Source organism: Parasteatoda tepidariorum, chromosome X1, assembly GCF_043381705.1.
Source record: "Parasteatoda tepidariorum isolate YZ-2023 chromosome X1, CAS_Ptep_4.0, whole genome shotgun sequence".
In the NCBI taxonomy this organism is placed as follows: Eukaryota; Metazoa; Arthropoda; class Arachnida; order Araneae; family Theridiidae; genus Parasteatoda; species Parasteatoda tepidariorum.
In genome coordinates, this window is record NC_092214.1 from 13750441 (window position 1) to 13766482 (window position 16042).

Sequence of the window (16042 nt, forward strand, 5' to 3'; positions counted from 1 at the left end):
TCATCATCTTCATTTATTGATTCTTCATCAGTTGAAACTTCCGCCAGTAATGTTTGCAATCGCTTCATTTCCTCATCGTAACTCAAATAGCGAGACATTTTTTTTATAATACACACTCCACATAAACGATCTCACTGAAATATCTTCCTATGACTAGTCACTCGAACAGGCGCGCTGGGTCTGTCAGACCCTATTATCGAAAAATAACAACAATAATGAATAGTGGAATGTAGAAATTTCATTCGGCGGAAAGAAGTTGACCTTGAAGGCAGCTACTGCGGACTTGGACCATTTTGAAGAAAAGGGGGAATTTCTACGGTTTGAGTTTGGGGCGACGGGGTCTCTTGGACCCGGCGCGCGTGCTGGCGGGTTAAAAAAAAAAATTTGTGTGGAGATCTTAATTGGTAAATTAATTTGTCACAATTGTGTGTTAGGAAATTATAATATTTTCATTTCTATTTTAAATGTGTTTTTGAAGTGTATTTGGTTATTAATACTTTTCAATTTGTATTTGGTCATTTTCCTATCTCTATGCTGGAATTAAAGCTCAGAAATAAAGAAACGATTTGTTTATGGAAATAATTGAGCTATGAACTAATTACCAATGTTGGACTCAAGCATTAATGTCTGGTTTCACATTTCAATTCAAATTCTAAAAACGAGTACTTTATTCATTTTCCGAGTTATTTGTATTAGTTTTAACATTTCTTGATTTAATTTCTGCCACACTGTAATTGCATTCATATACTAAAATTGAATTTCAATAATTATTGTAGTTGCATTAAGAAGAGAAAAATATTTTAATGGCATTTATATCTTAACCCTAAACACCATAGTAAAACAAAAATATAAATTCAACCAATCAATAAATCATAGAAATTGTAACACATAAAACAATAAATATGAAAATAATTTCTTCAAACATTTTTTATGCCAATCAAAACAATCAATTCACTGAAAATAAAAATTTCTCAATGAAAAAAATTTCAACAGTAAATACGATAAATGTATAAAAAGTAGTTTCACTTTGAAACATCAAGTTTGAGAAAAGAAATTAAAATCATAATTTATGATTTTTGTTCATTTACATGAGTGCTTTTTTCTTTATTAATCAATAAAAATTCAAGAAATTGTTTTATGAGAATTGTAAAAATTGTACTGATTTTTAAAAATGAACTAGTCTGTGCATTTTGTAAAATCTGTACCTTATAAGCATAATTTTTTAATATTTTAAGCTGATCGGACCCTGGAAACACAAATTATTATTCAATATTTTCATCTTGTAACAACTTAATAAAATAAAATATGAAAAGTAAAATAATGAAATATGGAAGCATTAAATAATTAATAATTTCTTGTTAAAATTTATTGGTGTTTCTTTATTTCTATTCTGAATCATAATGTTTATTGATTTTCTAGTAAGCTACTTGTATGCATCAGCAATAAATATATGTAACAACATTTAAAATAATTAAAAGTAAAAAACTTAATTTTAGAGATATATACAATAATTCTTAAAATGTGTTCAAGTTGGCACAAAATGCTTTTAAAATTAGAATTTGAAACTTAGGTTTGCAATGAATACACAGCTTTTCTGTTGAAAGAACTTTCTTATTTGCAGACAATTTTTGTGATTTTCTACTAAACTGAGATTGGGTAACTTTACTTTGAAACCCTACTGCTTAATGTTCTGAATCTGCTTAATGTTCACAGCAATGTTTTACACAAAATGTTACATTTATTGTTTACACACATCTGTTTTCATTGAGTTTGTTGCAGCATATCCTTTGTGCCATAAAATTCTTCAATGAATTCAGTCCTATTTCTTTTATTTGCAGCCTGATTATTCTTCCATTGCAAAACATTGTAATCTTTGGCGAAATTACAACGACATTGAAGATTCTTGGGCAAGTGTTTTATCTATTATAGATTTCTATGCTGCTCATCAAGATGAATTAATTGCAGCTGCTGGACCTGGTCATTGGAATGATCCAGATATGGTACTAACTCTTAAGTATTAATTTAATATATTTTCTTTTTTAATTTCTAGAGAAGATATTTGTATATACAGTGAAACCTCTCGAGAGCGACCACTCTATGTTCCACAGTAAAATGGTCATTAATGGAAATTGGTCTTTCTTAGGGGCTACTTCCATTGACTTCAAAATGATATCAAAGGTGCATGATTTTTGGCAAGAAATCAGTGTAATTGTTTTGGTGCAAAATATTTCTTATGTTGGCGTCACGACAACCGGGTCAATGAATAAAATTAAGCTTTAATAAAAATGACCTTTACTAATATAATTATGTGTGAAAACAAATTTACCAATTATGAATGATAGAACTATTTTAAATAATTACACAATTATGTTTTTTGTTTGTTTAAGCTTGCGTTTAATCATAAAAATTAGGTAGCTTTAAGGCTGTTTTTTTGAGATGATCAGTTTTTCTAAAATAACTTAATTTCTAATTAACTAACTAAAATTTAACTTTCTACTCTAAAAAGAAATCATTGATAGCATCGTCTTGAGTGCACTCTGACTGCAACATAAGGTTGTAGATCTCTTTCAGAGATTGTCAAAAAGAACTCTAAATAAGAGCACATTACAAATATTACAAATGCATTTGGATTTACTTATGTGTATTGTTAACATTTTTTGTGTATCCTAATTTAACCTTTTCTGCATTTTGTGTAGATTGCCCTGTTGCAAGGGGAGGTTTTTGATGGTCTCTCCTAAAGGTTTTCTTCAACATAAAGTCTATGAAAAAAATTTTGTGTCTCCCAAAAATGCTCACAAATACAGGAGGTCATTACATAGAGGTGGTCCTTCCTGGGGCTTTACTGTATCTATAAATATATGACTTGTGTATATAATACATGGGTGTGTATATATACATTACGCTACAATAATAGAAGAGACACTTTCAGTTTTAAAATAATTTTGTAAAATTTAGTTTAAATATGCGTGGAGATATGAGAATATTTATTAAAAACTAATCATTTTTGTCTTGTGTTTTTTTTGCTATAACTTTGAAAATATTCAATAAAATTAAGCAAAATTTTTGCAGCAAATTTTAATTAATTACAAAATTAATATCTGAGGAAAATTTGCTAAAGATTGCCCTGATTTGAGCATTTAAAGTAGTTTATTCATACTACAGATTGTTTGTTCATACTACGGGGGGAAAATTAAAAGAAAAAGTGTTTTCATAGTTTTATAGTGAAGTGAATCAGATTTTGTGACTTATGAAAAAAATTTGCTTTGAATAAGGGATTTTATACAAAATTTAATTTTGTATAATATTTGTTATATATACATTATATATATTTGTTATATATTGTATAATATGTTGCATGTTTTGTATCATTTTGTATTTAGTTTTGTATAACAATAATAAATGATAACACCTTAGAATAATCATCTGGACACCAAAATGTGATGGTATAAGGAAAGAAAACATACTCTTACCGGGGAGGATCCTCCATAATGCCCGTGTCATTTTTAATAAATCTTGTCTTGTTTAATAGTGCGAAATAAAATTTATGGAACATCCTTTTTTTAGAACTTTCTTTAAAAAATATATATTTATAAATTACTTAAAAAATTGCTAGAAATTTCTTAAATTTTTGAGATATTCAAATCAGACTTACTGCATTAGTTACTAAATATGATTCACTACAAAATTGTGAAAAAAGCTTTTTAAATTTTTCTGCTCATTCATAGTATGAAAGAACTACTTTAAATGCTCATATTTTGCTCAATTTTTAATGAATTTTAAAATGTGTTATTTTCTAAAATGTGTTATTTTCTAAAATGTGTTATTTAATTTCTTTGAATGTTTTTGAAGTTTTAGCAATAAAAGATAAGACAAAAAAAAACTTTTATATAAATGTTCATATATCCATAAATATTTATTCTAAGTTTACAAAATTTCATGCAAATATTTCAAGTTACAACCAAAGTAATTGATGCAAGCTACAAGTCTATTACTATATTTTCTAACATAGATTGCTCAAAAATACTCGTTTCATTCATAATATATTACTGGACCCTCGAACATCTGAAAGCTTTAAAATTTATTGATTAGTAAAGGAAATCAATCTAGACCAGGGATGAGCAAACTACGACCCGCTGGAAGGTTTTGTCCGGCCCGCGGATAGAATTTTAACTTGTCGATCCATAGCGAATATATACAATATGCATCCATTTTCTTGTCTACTTTGTTTAAAGCAATTTTTGTTATTTTTTTTCTTAACAAAGTACTGATGACCTTTTTACTTTTTCTATTTTTTTCTATAAAACATAAATTGATGGAAATAGCTAGCAAAGATAGCTTCAATTGGTAAAATGTAGAAAGCAGAAGTTCTTTATAGAATAACCGTAAATTGGCGCCAACGAGCGTTTGTCTTTCTCGGGGAACAGACATACTGAATCTAATATAGGTGAATTGTACTTCACATGTGGCAGACTGCTCATTTTAAGCTCATACGAGCAGATTTTTCTGCCGGGGCGAGTTCTAACATAATTTATTGCATATGGAAAGATTGCACACATATATTGTTATTGTAAATAATGGAAGTTATTAAAAGTATCAAATAACTAGTACTTGTTTGAGTTATTTGTAAAATTTTTTAACCCCAAAATGGCAACCAAAAACACAAAGAGTACAGATTCAGAGTACAGTGCGCTCAATGATGAATGGACTTGGAAATATTTTTTTACAGTTGTAAAAGATAAACCAGTATGTCTTATCTGCAATGAAGCTCTAGCAGTTTTTAAAGAATAAAACATTAACCGACATTTTACAGTCAAGCACAGGAATGTAAACTACGAAGCAATCTCTGAATGTGAAAAAATGCCTTAAATGAAAAGTCTTAAAGAATTATCAGGCTGACAAAAGTTTTCAAAAAGATAAACAGTCCAAGAAGCATCTACGAATGCAAGTTACATTGTAGCATACAATGTTGCTAAAAATAATAAATCTTTCGGTGATGGGGAGTTTGTTAAACAGTGTATACTCCAAGTTTGTGACGTTTTATGTCCAGATATGAAAAATAATTTTGAGGCTGTAAGCTTATCGCCAAAAACAGTAACTTCTAGAATCGAAGCCTTAGAGTCAAAAATTGCACAATTTATATTTTTCTCAATAGCTATGGATAAAAGCACTGACATATTTGATACTGCTCAATTAGTGTTATTTATAAAAGCTGTTGATGAGAACTTTGAAATTACCGAGGGACTGGCATGCATGCGTTCTTTAAAGGGAACTATAATGAGATGTGATATTTTTCATGAGTTTCAGGAAATACTTTTAAATTTGAAAGTGCCTGCATTTTTCAGAAATCTTTTTTGTCATACGAACAACTTGAATACTATGATGCAAAGGAAAAATCAATTGAGCGATGATATCTCGGCCTGTCTCAAAGCTTTTAAGCTGAGGCTTAATTTGTTTCCCGGGCATCTAACTAAAAACGATTTGTCTTATTTCTCGAGGTTAAATTCAATACCCTCAGTAAATAAGGAAAAGCATAAGAATTGTGAATCGCTAGAGAAAACTCCATTTTCAGTTTCAGAGCCATTCAAACAGAATTAGATATTTTTACCATGCTTTTCAACATAAATTGTGAAACAGTGAGGTCGGATTTGCAGCTTTGAATTAATTGAGTTGCAATCTAACAATCATTTGAAGCAGTTGTTTCTAAATATACCAAAGTTTGAAATCATTACCAAAATTTAATATCTCATGCCGAGAAAATCAGTGCTATGTTTGCTTCATCTTATGTATGTGAACAAGTGTTTTCAACTATGAACCTTAGAAAAAATAATTTCAGAAGTAGACTAACAGTCAAGTATTTAGCCTTAAAATAAGTAGATCTCACTTCAAACCTCAATCTTTGATCTCACTTCAAACCTCAATCTTTGATCTCCCCTTTTGGAATGAATCTGAAAAGAGACTTTTTATATTTGGTTGTACTCATCATAGAAACATTAACCTGAATATTGGCTAACCTACTCTGAATAAAAAATGTATTTACTAAAAGTAATATGAGTATGGCAGTAAAATTCCCAATTTTTTTAAAGATTATAGGTGGCAACTTTGGCTTGAGTTATGAAGAAGCACGATCTCAGCTTGCATTATGGGCGATCATGGCTAGTCCTTTGTTAATGTCGAATGATTTGCGAAGTTTAAAGCCTGAGTTCAAAGAATTACTTTTGAATAAAGATATACTTTCTATTAATCAGGATACCCTTGGATTAATGGGAAAACGTATATATAATGTAAGTAGTCTACTTCTCTTTATCCTCACCGTAATTGATATTTTGTGAGGATGCATATATATATATCTGATAGTTGATTTTTACTATCTTATAATTTTATATAAATGATGTAATAAGTTTCTATATTTGGCTCATGACATATCCTCTTTATAGTTAATATTATAATTATATAATTCTTACTATATAATTTCTAATTATAGCTTTAGTTGTTCCTTATTGTATAGATACAACTCCTCTTAAAAAGAAATTTTTGCCAATTTAAGAATATCTTAACAAGCTTATTTAAAGTACAAAAGCAATATTGCGAAATAAATAGATTAAAAGTTTTGTATTAAATGTTATATTTTTCAAGTAGCGTTGAATGATTATTGATCTATTAAACACAATAACAGGCTTACTGATGGACTAAGGAAAAGTTTTGAAATATTAATAGGTAGGTTAGTTTAAAATATTAATAGATAGTAGGATAATTTTTATATGCGGTTAGAAAAACTAACTAAATTTAATAAAATCTTAACCTAGTGAGATTTCATAAAGAAGATTCACACTTTCTTTATTTTTAGATTTAGTTAAATAAAAGGATATAACTTTTATAATTAAAATATCTTATTCCAAATTTGTTCCCAGCAGAAATCAATCACCATAAAATTGTGGAAATTTATAAATGACTATAAAGGGATGACAAATCTTTTTATTGATTAGGGTTCAAATGCACCAAGAATATTGGGAAAACTAGAAATTGTTTGTGAAATATTGAGATTGAAAAGAAAGTCAAGGAATTGTCGGAGAAAAACTTTATTTTACCCCGAAAACTGGGAACCATCTAATTTATATTTTCTAACTATCCATTCATTTTTTTTAAAATGGAAAATCTTAACGTATTGCATTTTTATAGTTTTTTTTTTATTCTCTTTTTAATTTCCTCCCTTCTATCCTTAAAAACATTCGTCAGTTAATTTAATATGACTAAAATCCAAATAAATACAAATTATTTGTATTATATTTTTATTAATTTAGCTTTTTTTAAGATGATTTAATTATGGAAAGTTATTTTATTGATTAATAAGTTCTACTTTTATTTTTCATTTTCTTGCAGCTTTGTTTAATATCTGAAGATAATTTATTTATTTATTTTGTAGCTAAGGAATAAAAATATTAAGTTTTTATCATTTATTATTTTTTTATTTTTGTTTGTTGCTAAAAAGCATTGTTTTTAGTTATTTATTCTATTTGACTTAATTAAATAAATATGGATTATTGGCATATTTACTAGTTTCTTTTTAGGATTTTTTGATAAATTGGTGTTAAAAATATATATTTTTTAAAAATTATTTTCTTTTTAAGTTAGTATTACTCAATTAAGTTTTACAATCTTATTGGTTCTTATTTTTCCCATAACTAATTTTTTGATTGGTGCTAATACATTACCGTAATTTCGTGGAGAAACGCCGCCCTGGTATATACGCCGCTCCCTCAAAAATCGATTGACAGAAAAAAGCTTTTCACCGGACACGCCGCACCATCGTACACGCTGCGCCGAATTTTTAACAATTAAAGAATTTTGAACTTAATGCAGGTATTGATTAAAGACTTAACACATGCTCTAAATATGCACATGTATATAATTTAAATAGTTAAATAAATAAAAGGATATTAAATATTAAAAAAAAATGGAAACAATCCTAGTATATAACATAGATTTTAATAATTTTCTAAGTGAAATTAAGCATTTTCTAATTTTAAAGTGAAGTAACCATTAAAATATAAATAAAATAATTAATATATCATAAACCATTAAAATAAGTATGAAATTTTTTAAAAATTAAACGATTTTACTTTTAAATTAACAATCCAAAATCCTGTTTTAGAAATAAACGATAAATCCAAACAATTTTTGTTCAAAGAAAAAGTTAAAAATAATTTATTTAGATATCACGTATCACTATATATTCATATCACTGCACTTAAAAATTCCTCAAACTTAGAACTCTCTGTATCAGAGCAAATTGGGTTTACTATTTAATTGTTTATTTCGGGTTAATCTCCGTCACTTTCGGTTTCGTTTGTCCGGGATGATTTCCGCTTATTTGAAGCCATTTATCACAGTTTCTTTTTCTCTTTTAATTGCTGACAGCTTAAACGCAGCAGTATAATTTTTCCTCTTAATGGGAGGCATTTAAAATGGATAACTTAAATACAAGTTATGTTAAAACAAAATGAAAATAGTATAAACGAAACAAAAATATTAACGAAAGAAAAATATTAAAATATTAATAAAACAAAAACGCATCAGAACTGAAGATAAAACGATAAAAAAACGTAATAATAATAAGCTGAGAAAGATGATCGAAATCAGACAGAATTAATTATTTGAAAATATAGAAAACATTAAAATTAAAAAGTTCTTTGGTAGAAGATGTATAGACCAAAAGACAGCATATGTGGAATGCTCAAAAATCGAGAAAAGTACACATGTTTTTCAAAATTCTAAAACTTCGTCAAAAAAAGTCAAATCAATCTGAAATTTTCAGAGCTTACATAGAACGGTTCAAATAACTATTTTCCATTAACAGAAAGTACAAAAAAAAATTTCCGCAAGTTTGGCAAGTGTTCAAACTTAAAAAATTTTTTCACTATAAAAACAACCCATGAGGAAAAGCTGGATTCAGTTCGCAAAAAGCAAAGTATTGCAATTTGATCATTTGTAACTAACTGTAGAGGGTTCACTTTAGAACATATCAAATTTTCATGCAATTTGAATGATTTTTTGCAGTTCTATGAACATTTGAATTTAGACCTTTTCTTTGTAGATTTCAAAATTTTCGCAAACTTTTGACCAGTAGTGTATATTTATCATGAAATCAGCACAAGTTGATAGCAATAAATTAAAGACTCAAATGTGTGATTTAAAATTTTTGTGCAAATAAGCAGTAAGAATCTTCTGTAAATTATTAAAAAGTATATCGTTTTTCATCTCTGATCTCTTTTTTTTTTTTGGTAATAATTGCTACAAGTTTTAACTTTGTTTTTAAAATCCAGATGTCTTTCATTGCTCAGCTATTACTATTAATCATCTCATGATTTGTTTTAAAATTCAATATTATTACACACACGAAGCTCGAATCCCACTTTCAAGAAATAACTCTGTGGAACGCTCAGTTTGTGCTGATAGTATCGTTAATCTACACAGTGTTTCAATTGTTTTTTGACACGGTGTTTGAATTTTTACATTAAGGAAAATTCCATCATTTTTTATGCAATTTTATTACAGGCGAATTTCAAATTGCACATTTAATAATTTACTTTTAATATGAGGATTTTGTTGTTCTTTCAATTGTTTGGCAGTTTTTGCTTGCACTGCTGATTTCTGTGCGGTTTTTAAATTTCCAGTATTTTTCAGTTGATATTATTTGTTTATAGTGTGCAAAAAAAAAATGGACCACTCTGAATAACTTTTGAACTAATGATCAAATTCAATCTTAATGGTTTGAAAGGGTGGATTCAAAAATGCTAATTAATTAGTGCATGTGATATTTTAAGTCACGAAATCAGACACTAAAACATACTTTCTCTGAATAAACATACCTTTTTTTTAATGAATTCACATTTCTGACCCCCAAAATATAGGGGGTAGCTGCAATCTGGGAAATATGGTAGTTTAGTCGAATTTCATAGTTTGGTCAGGAGAGTTTTCCGAACTTTGAACCCCTTATTGTTAATTTTACTTTTTGCGTATTTCAACATATCTCGAGAGCTGTTTAAACAAACTGAAAAATTTTTGCACACAATTATAAAATTTGTTTATTCAAAGATAATTTCATGTGAAATACAACTTTTACTAAATATTTATTATTTATTTAATAATAGTCGAAACATTTTGGATTGTAAGGTCTACAAATTTTTACATCATTTTAAAGAATGCAATTTTAAATGGCAAAATACAAAATTTTAAAGAAATTTCTAGAGTAGTTCCTGAGAAATTGAATTTTAAAAATTTGATTTGTCAGGAACTATTCAACCAATCTTGTTCAAATTTTGTATTTTGTTATTTAAAATTGTATTCTTTAGAATAATTTTTTATATCTTACAATTCAAAATTTTTTCGACTAGCATTAAATAAAATAATAAAAAATAGTATTTACTAAAAGTTATATTTAACATGAAATTATCTTTGGATAAGCAAATTTTATAATTGTGTTCAAAATTTTTCTATTCCCTTAAAAATTTCTGATACAGTGAAATATACAAAAAATAAAATTAAAAGTTAAATCGTCAAGGAGTCCAAACTTTGAACTGTTCTCCTGAAAAAATTTTTGGGACCATATTTTCCAGATTGCTGCTACCCTCTATATTTTAAGGGCCAAAAACTCAAATCCGTCGAAAAAAAGGTTTGTTTATTTAGAGAAAGTACCTACATTTTTTTGTCTGATTTTGTAACTTAAAATATCGTCTGCAGTATTTTACCAGCATATTTGAGGTCATCCCCTCGAATCATTAGGATCGAGTCGTAGAATGTGAAGATCGGATTATTAGATCAAAAGTTATTCAGAGTGGTATATTTTTTTATTATTTATTTATGCAGTGTTCACTGGTACATTAAAAATCCAAATTTGTCCGGAATAAAATAGTTACAATGAAACGTCTAAATATATACTACTGTCTAATGATTAAATATTATAAACAATATCTGAAAATCACATGTGTATTGACGGAAAGAGTTATTAAATTCAATAAAAATAGTTATTTTATATCAGATCATTTATTTTAGCAATTACTTTCGTTGAACTAATTGTTGAAACTATATTAATATTAAAATGAAAAAAATAATAATGTTAATCAGTAATTTAAATAAATGATTGTAATGTAGAGAAGCAAAATAAAATATTAAAAATAAATGCATTCTTGTAATAAAAATAAAATTAAAATAGTTAAAAATAAAAGTAATATATTAGAATTTTGAAAAAAGACAATAATAGTAGTAACCTCTGTCATTCCATTGCAGAATAGAGATTTCATCGCTTCCTTAATCTACCAGAATGGAATTCAAAATCATTTTGCACTGGAATTTAATTCAAAGCAAAATCTAGAGTTTGTAATACACCAAACTGATAATTACAGATTTATGATGTCACAAGTGCATCATTCAAACCGAAATTAAAATCCCGGAAACTTGTAATAGGGTCTCTCGTCCTACTTTACATTCATGCTTTAAGCTAAAAACTTAAGTGAATTTGGTGCGATGCAATTAAAAGTTAGTTTCTGAAAGTTAGCATATCTCGGTTTCACTTTTATTTTGCTCAATTTATTTTCAGTGTCTAAAAAATTAATTTGTGACAAAATAGGTTATAGTGTCATATTTATGGTTCTTCCTAATATCTTGACATACAATTATTTTAATGTAGGTAAACAATGTTGAAATTTGGACCAGACCAATTAATCCCATTGGCACAAGTGTTTCCTACTCATATGCTGTTGTGTTTTTCAATCGTCGAACATTAGGTGGACCAGTGAAACTTAGTGTAAACTTGGCCTCAATTGGACTGAAAAATGTACACTGTTATGAAATACGTTTTGTATTCAGCAATGACATTAATGAAAAACTCTGTCCATCAGATAATGTAACTTCAAGTGTTAATCCTTCAGGTGTGAACATGCTGATTGCTAAGAGCTTATAGTCATATCCCCAAATAGTATGCATGTAATATCTGCCAACATGATTGATATTTTTTGTTGTTAGAATCATGATTTTGCTGATTATTTTTCAACTTTTTATTTATGGATTGAAGAATAAGAATCCAGATTTCCTGTATATTAGAAGCAGTTTTTATTTAATAATGTAAGAATAACAATCTAGAATTTTCCCTGTGTATAAAAAAACAAAACAAAAAAAAGAACAAAAAAAACAAATTCAGCATAAAAATATTATATTTAATCAAAGTTGTAGGATAGTGAAAGATGTTCAAAAACTTCGCATATAAAATCTCTTTTTAGTCAAAAGTAGTTTATTAATTACAAAACTGATATACTAATATACAAAAGTAGTTTATAAATTTATTACTCCAGAGGTGATTATGCACCGGAAAAAAAATCCGGATTTCTGGATTTTTCCCTAACTGCGCTCAGGAAGTTTCCAGAAATCTTAGGTCCAGAAGTTTCAAGAAATTGATCACATTTATGTATAAAAATTCTTGTATATTTTGTTTAAAAATATTAGAACTAGAATTTATACTTGGGATCTTTCATTTTCAAATATTTTTTCTGGTAGAATAATAGTGATTAGAGATAGAAATAAGCTTATACATAATTATTCATTTAAATTATGCTGTATATAATTTATTTAAAATTCAATGTTTTGAAAATATCAATGATTTAAATTTATAAAGACATTATGCGTCTTTAATGATTTTACTCAAGAAATTTTCAGGATTTTTGAGTTGGGCTCACAATTACCCCTGTTACTCTACAAAATGTACCCATTGCAAACGATGAATTTAATAATTTATCTTAAGTGTAACATTTGGAGGTACAGTGGATTAAGTAAAAAAACTAAGCCAATGAATAACTTTTGACCTAATGATCAGATTTTTACTTACTAGGACTCAATGGTTCAAGAATATAACCTTAATTATGATAATTAAGTAGTGTGGGCAACATTTTAAGTTACAAAAGGATGTTTTCTCTAAATAAATTAACCTTTTTCTTTGGATTCTATTCCTACCATCCTTGACCCTCAGAATGTGTGTGGGGAGGTAGCCATATTCTCTATAATATGATCCCAATAGTTTAATCAGTAGAGAGGCCAGATGTTTGGAACAGTAATGTCAATTTTACTTTTTGTGTATTTAAATTAATCGAAAATGTGTTTTACACAAAATTATGCAAAAGAAATTTTCCAGAGATAATTTCATATAATAAAAATAATTTTTCATAATTTTTTATTTTATTTAATATTGCTATAAAAAAATTTGATTTATGAAATGTAAGATGTTTACTTCATTTTAAGCTGTGTAATTTTGTTAAGTACGCAAAAATTAATATTAACATCCTGCCTAAACTATTGGGACCATATTTTTCAGATTGGGGCTACTCCCATATTCTGAGGGTGAAGAATATACGTTTATTTAATGAAAGTACACTTTCTGTCTGATTTCGTTCTGTCTGCCCCTAATTAATTATCATTAAATAAAGAAATTGTAAGGTGTTTGCCTTTTATTTTTAGGCACTGGACTTCACTTAACGGACACTTCATAATGTATCTCAAATATCTAGGCATTTTTGCAATCCTGAGTTCAGTAATATAGCAGAATTCATGTGCATTTGAAAAACTAAAAAGTAGTAGTAATATTAAGATTTTTTTTTAAAAAAAAATATTTTTATGTGTTTTTACTACCTGAATCTTTTAATAACTTTTCTTAAATAGCTTTTTCTGTTTCTGAAGGGGACGAATTTGAGTTTTTAATTTTAATTGAAAAGTCAAGGCAAAAATGTTTTCTGCTGTATTAGCAAAGAGAGACCAGTTTTTAAGATTATGAGGTGCATGCAAGCAAAGTATAAGGATATATTTTTTATCCACCCTGAATAGCAGACAGAGTTATCTTCAAAAAAATTAAATCAGCACAATTGATAAGTAATGCATAGTTTTATAATGTCATTCCACGCTTTATTTACTTAGCAATACAGAAACTCTAAATTGAATTATATTATCAAATTCTGATTTTTCTCCCTCTTATTCCAAAGAATTTTTTGTACCCTGTTGGTTTTTTAGAATAAATATTTCAAATTTAATTGAGAAATAATATTTGACTATCTAAACTTTTATTGATATTTTTTTCCTGTTCTTTATTCAATGAGGTTTTTTTTTTTGATAAATTTTATATCATTTATCATTTCTAAGAGGGTTTTTTTTAAAAAAATTTTTAATGTATTCCTATTTCCTTTTTAAGAAATAACCAATTTAATCAATCTGGCCAATTTTATTAACTCTAGTCATCTCTCATTTTACTCTAGCCATTTGTAATTTCACAATAATCATACATTATTCATATTCTAAAATTATATAATAAAAACCACACTATATAATTATAAAGTTATATTTACATTTGAATTGAGTGGAAATTTTATCTTTAAAAAAAATTTCCTTAAAATTCTAAATTGAAATTGTTTAATTTTTAAATTGTTACTTTTTGTAATAATGGACACAATAAAGAACATCATTTAAAAATATTTAAATTACTGACTTCAACAAGTATTTTCTTCCACTTCTTTTTTCACTGAATTTAAATGAAGAAATACTTATGTAACTTAATTCTTTTAGTATCTAAAATTTTATTTAGCCAAGCACCTGAAACAAAACCCAGACGCAATGTAGAGATTTTTCCAGTGTGGGAAACCAGGAAAGCATCTAATATTATGAGAACTGACAATATTTTTTTAATTTTGAACCCAATCTAGAAGACAAGGAAACTCCTGGATCAAGTATTGAGAGAAATTTTACCTTCACGGAAGTCTTATTGATGGAACTAACCCACATTTGCATTACATGGAGAGAAAAAACATGCAAACCTTCCAAGGGTAGTCCAAAGGCAAAGGGACTCTAACCCATGCTCACTGAGGATATTTTGCCTTAGCACTGCAGTCGGGGAGCCAGGTGCAGAATTCGTATCGACCAGCCATCCCCAGGTGTGAAAGTTTTCAGTATTTTGACGGATTTACGTCTTTGTAAAAAAAACACAAGACGGAGCGAAACGGAATAATACTATAAGTAAATTCTAAGTTCGTTTTTTTAAATTTTATGCTATAGACGGATTCAGTGGGAAAAGTCCCAAACGACCGATTCATTCATTCTAACTTTTCCCCATTTCCGTATGTAGGTTAAAGTCAGAGGGGAGAACCGGTTTTGAATGTCTATCAGTAAGTTCCGCTCTTGCGCGAATAAATTTCTGTTTTTATTTTTCTTTAGAAGAAATTGGTATTGGTTAGAAGTGAAGCAAAGTTAAATGACGACTCGCTAAATTTGTGGATTGTTTTTCTATTTCGCGTGCCTACTAGTTATGGTGTGAGTGGGGGTGAGTTATTAAATCCTATCATGGAATTTATCAATGAGAATGATGCTTTGAAAGTTAACGATGTAGGAATAAAATATAAGTGGAGATTTGCTTGGTTAGAAGAGAGTGATGTGCAAAATAAGAAATTGGTGTAAAAAAATTGAACAGCCAGGTTATTGCTTTTGTTTTTTATGCAATAAAAAGATAAATTACGGCAACAACGGAAAGAAAGTTCTTTTTAATCATTCAAATGATATTGAGCATCAGAAATTGGTACAGGCTCAAAAATATGTTCAAACTTTGCCAGCTGTTGAGTCGGTATTAGCTAAACCTTTGATATGAGATCGTGTTGCAGACCAGAAAGCTGTTGTTACTGCATTTCTATGTGAGAAAATGCTTCCTTTCTCTATTGCTGCAGATATTGTAAATTTGGCAAAATTTTTGGCTGTAGATAAAAATGCCCTTTCAAGACTAAAATTTTCGCTCACTCATGCTACGTACTTTACAACTCATGGTACAGATAATGTTTAAGAGAGGAACTTGTTGATAACTTGAAAGGAAAATTCTTTTCTTTAAACATTGATAAAGGAACTAGCAATGCTATGGATAAAGTAATCAATGTCTTTGTTCGATTTTATGATGAGGAGCAAAAACTGGTGCTAACAGACCACCTTGGTTCTTGTAAAGAAAATTTAAGCACATTAAAGAACATATTTA

The 16042-nt window shown here is 28.0% G+C and overlaps 1 protein-coding gene across 1 annotated transcript in view; it reads left to right on the forward strand.

The window, feature by feature from the left end:
* The window catches only part of LOC107457045 (alpha-N-acetylgalactosaminidase), a gene marked incomplete at its 5' end in the record, with an annotated part of 66506 nt that extends 54416 nt beyond the window's left edge, over positions 1-12090 (forward strand). Inside the window, 3 exon segments of the mRNA XM_016075083.4 lie at positions 1839-2000; positions 6084-6281; positions 11684-12090. Coding sequence (XP_015930569.1) covers positions 1839-2000; positions 6084-6281; positions 11684-11956 — 633 coding nt within the window. The 3' untranslated portion in view covers positions 11957-12090.
* Between the last annotated feature and the right edge of the window lie 3952 nt (positions 12091-16042).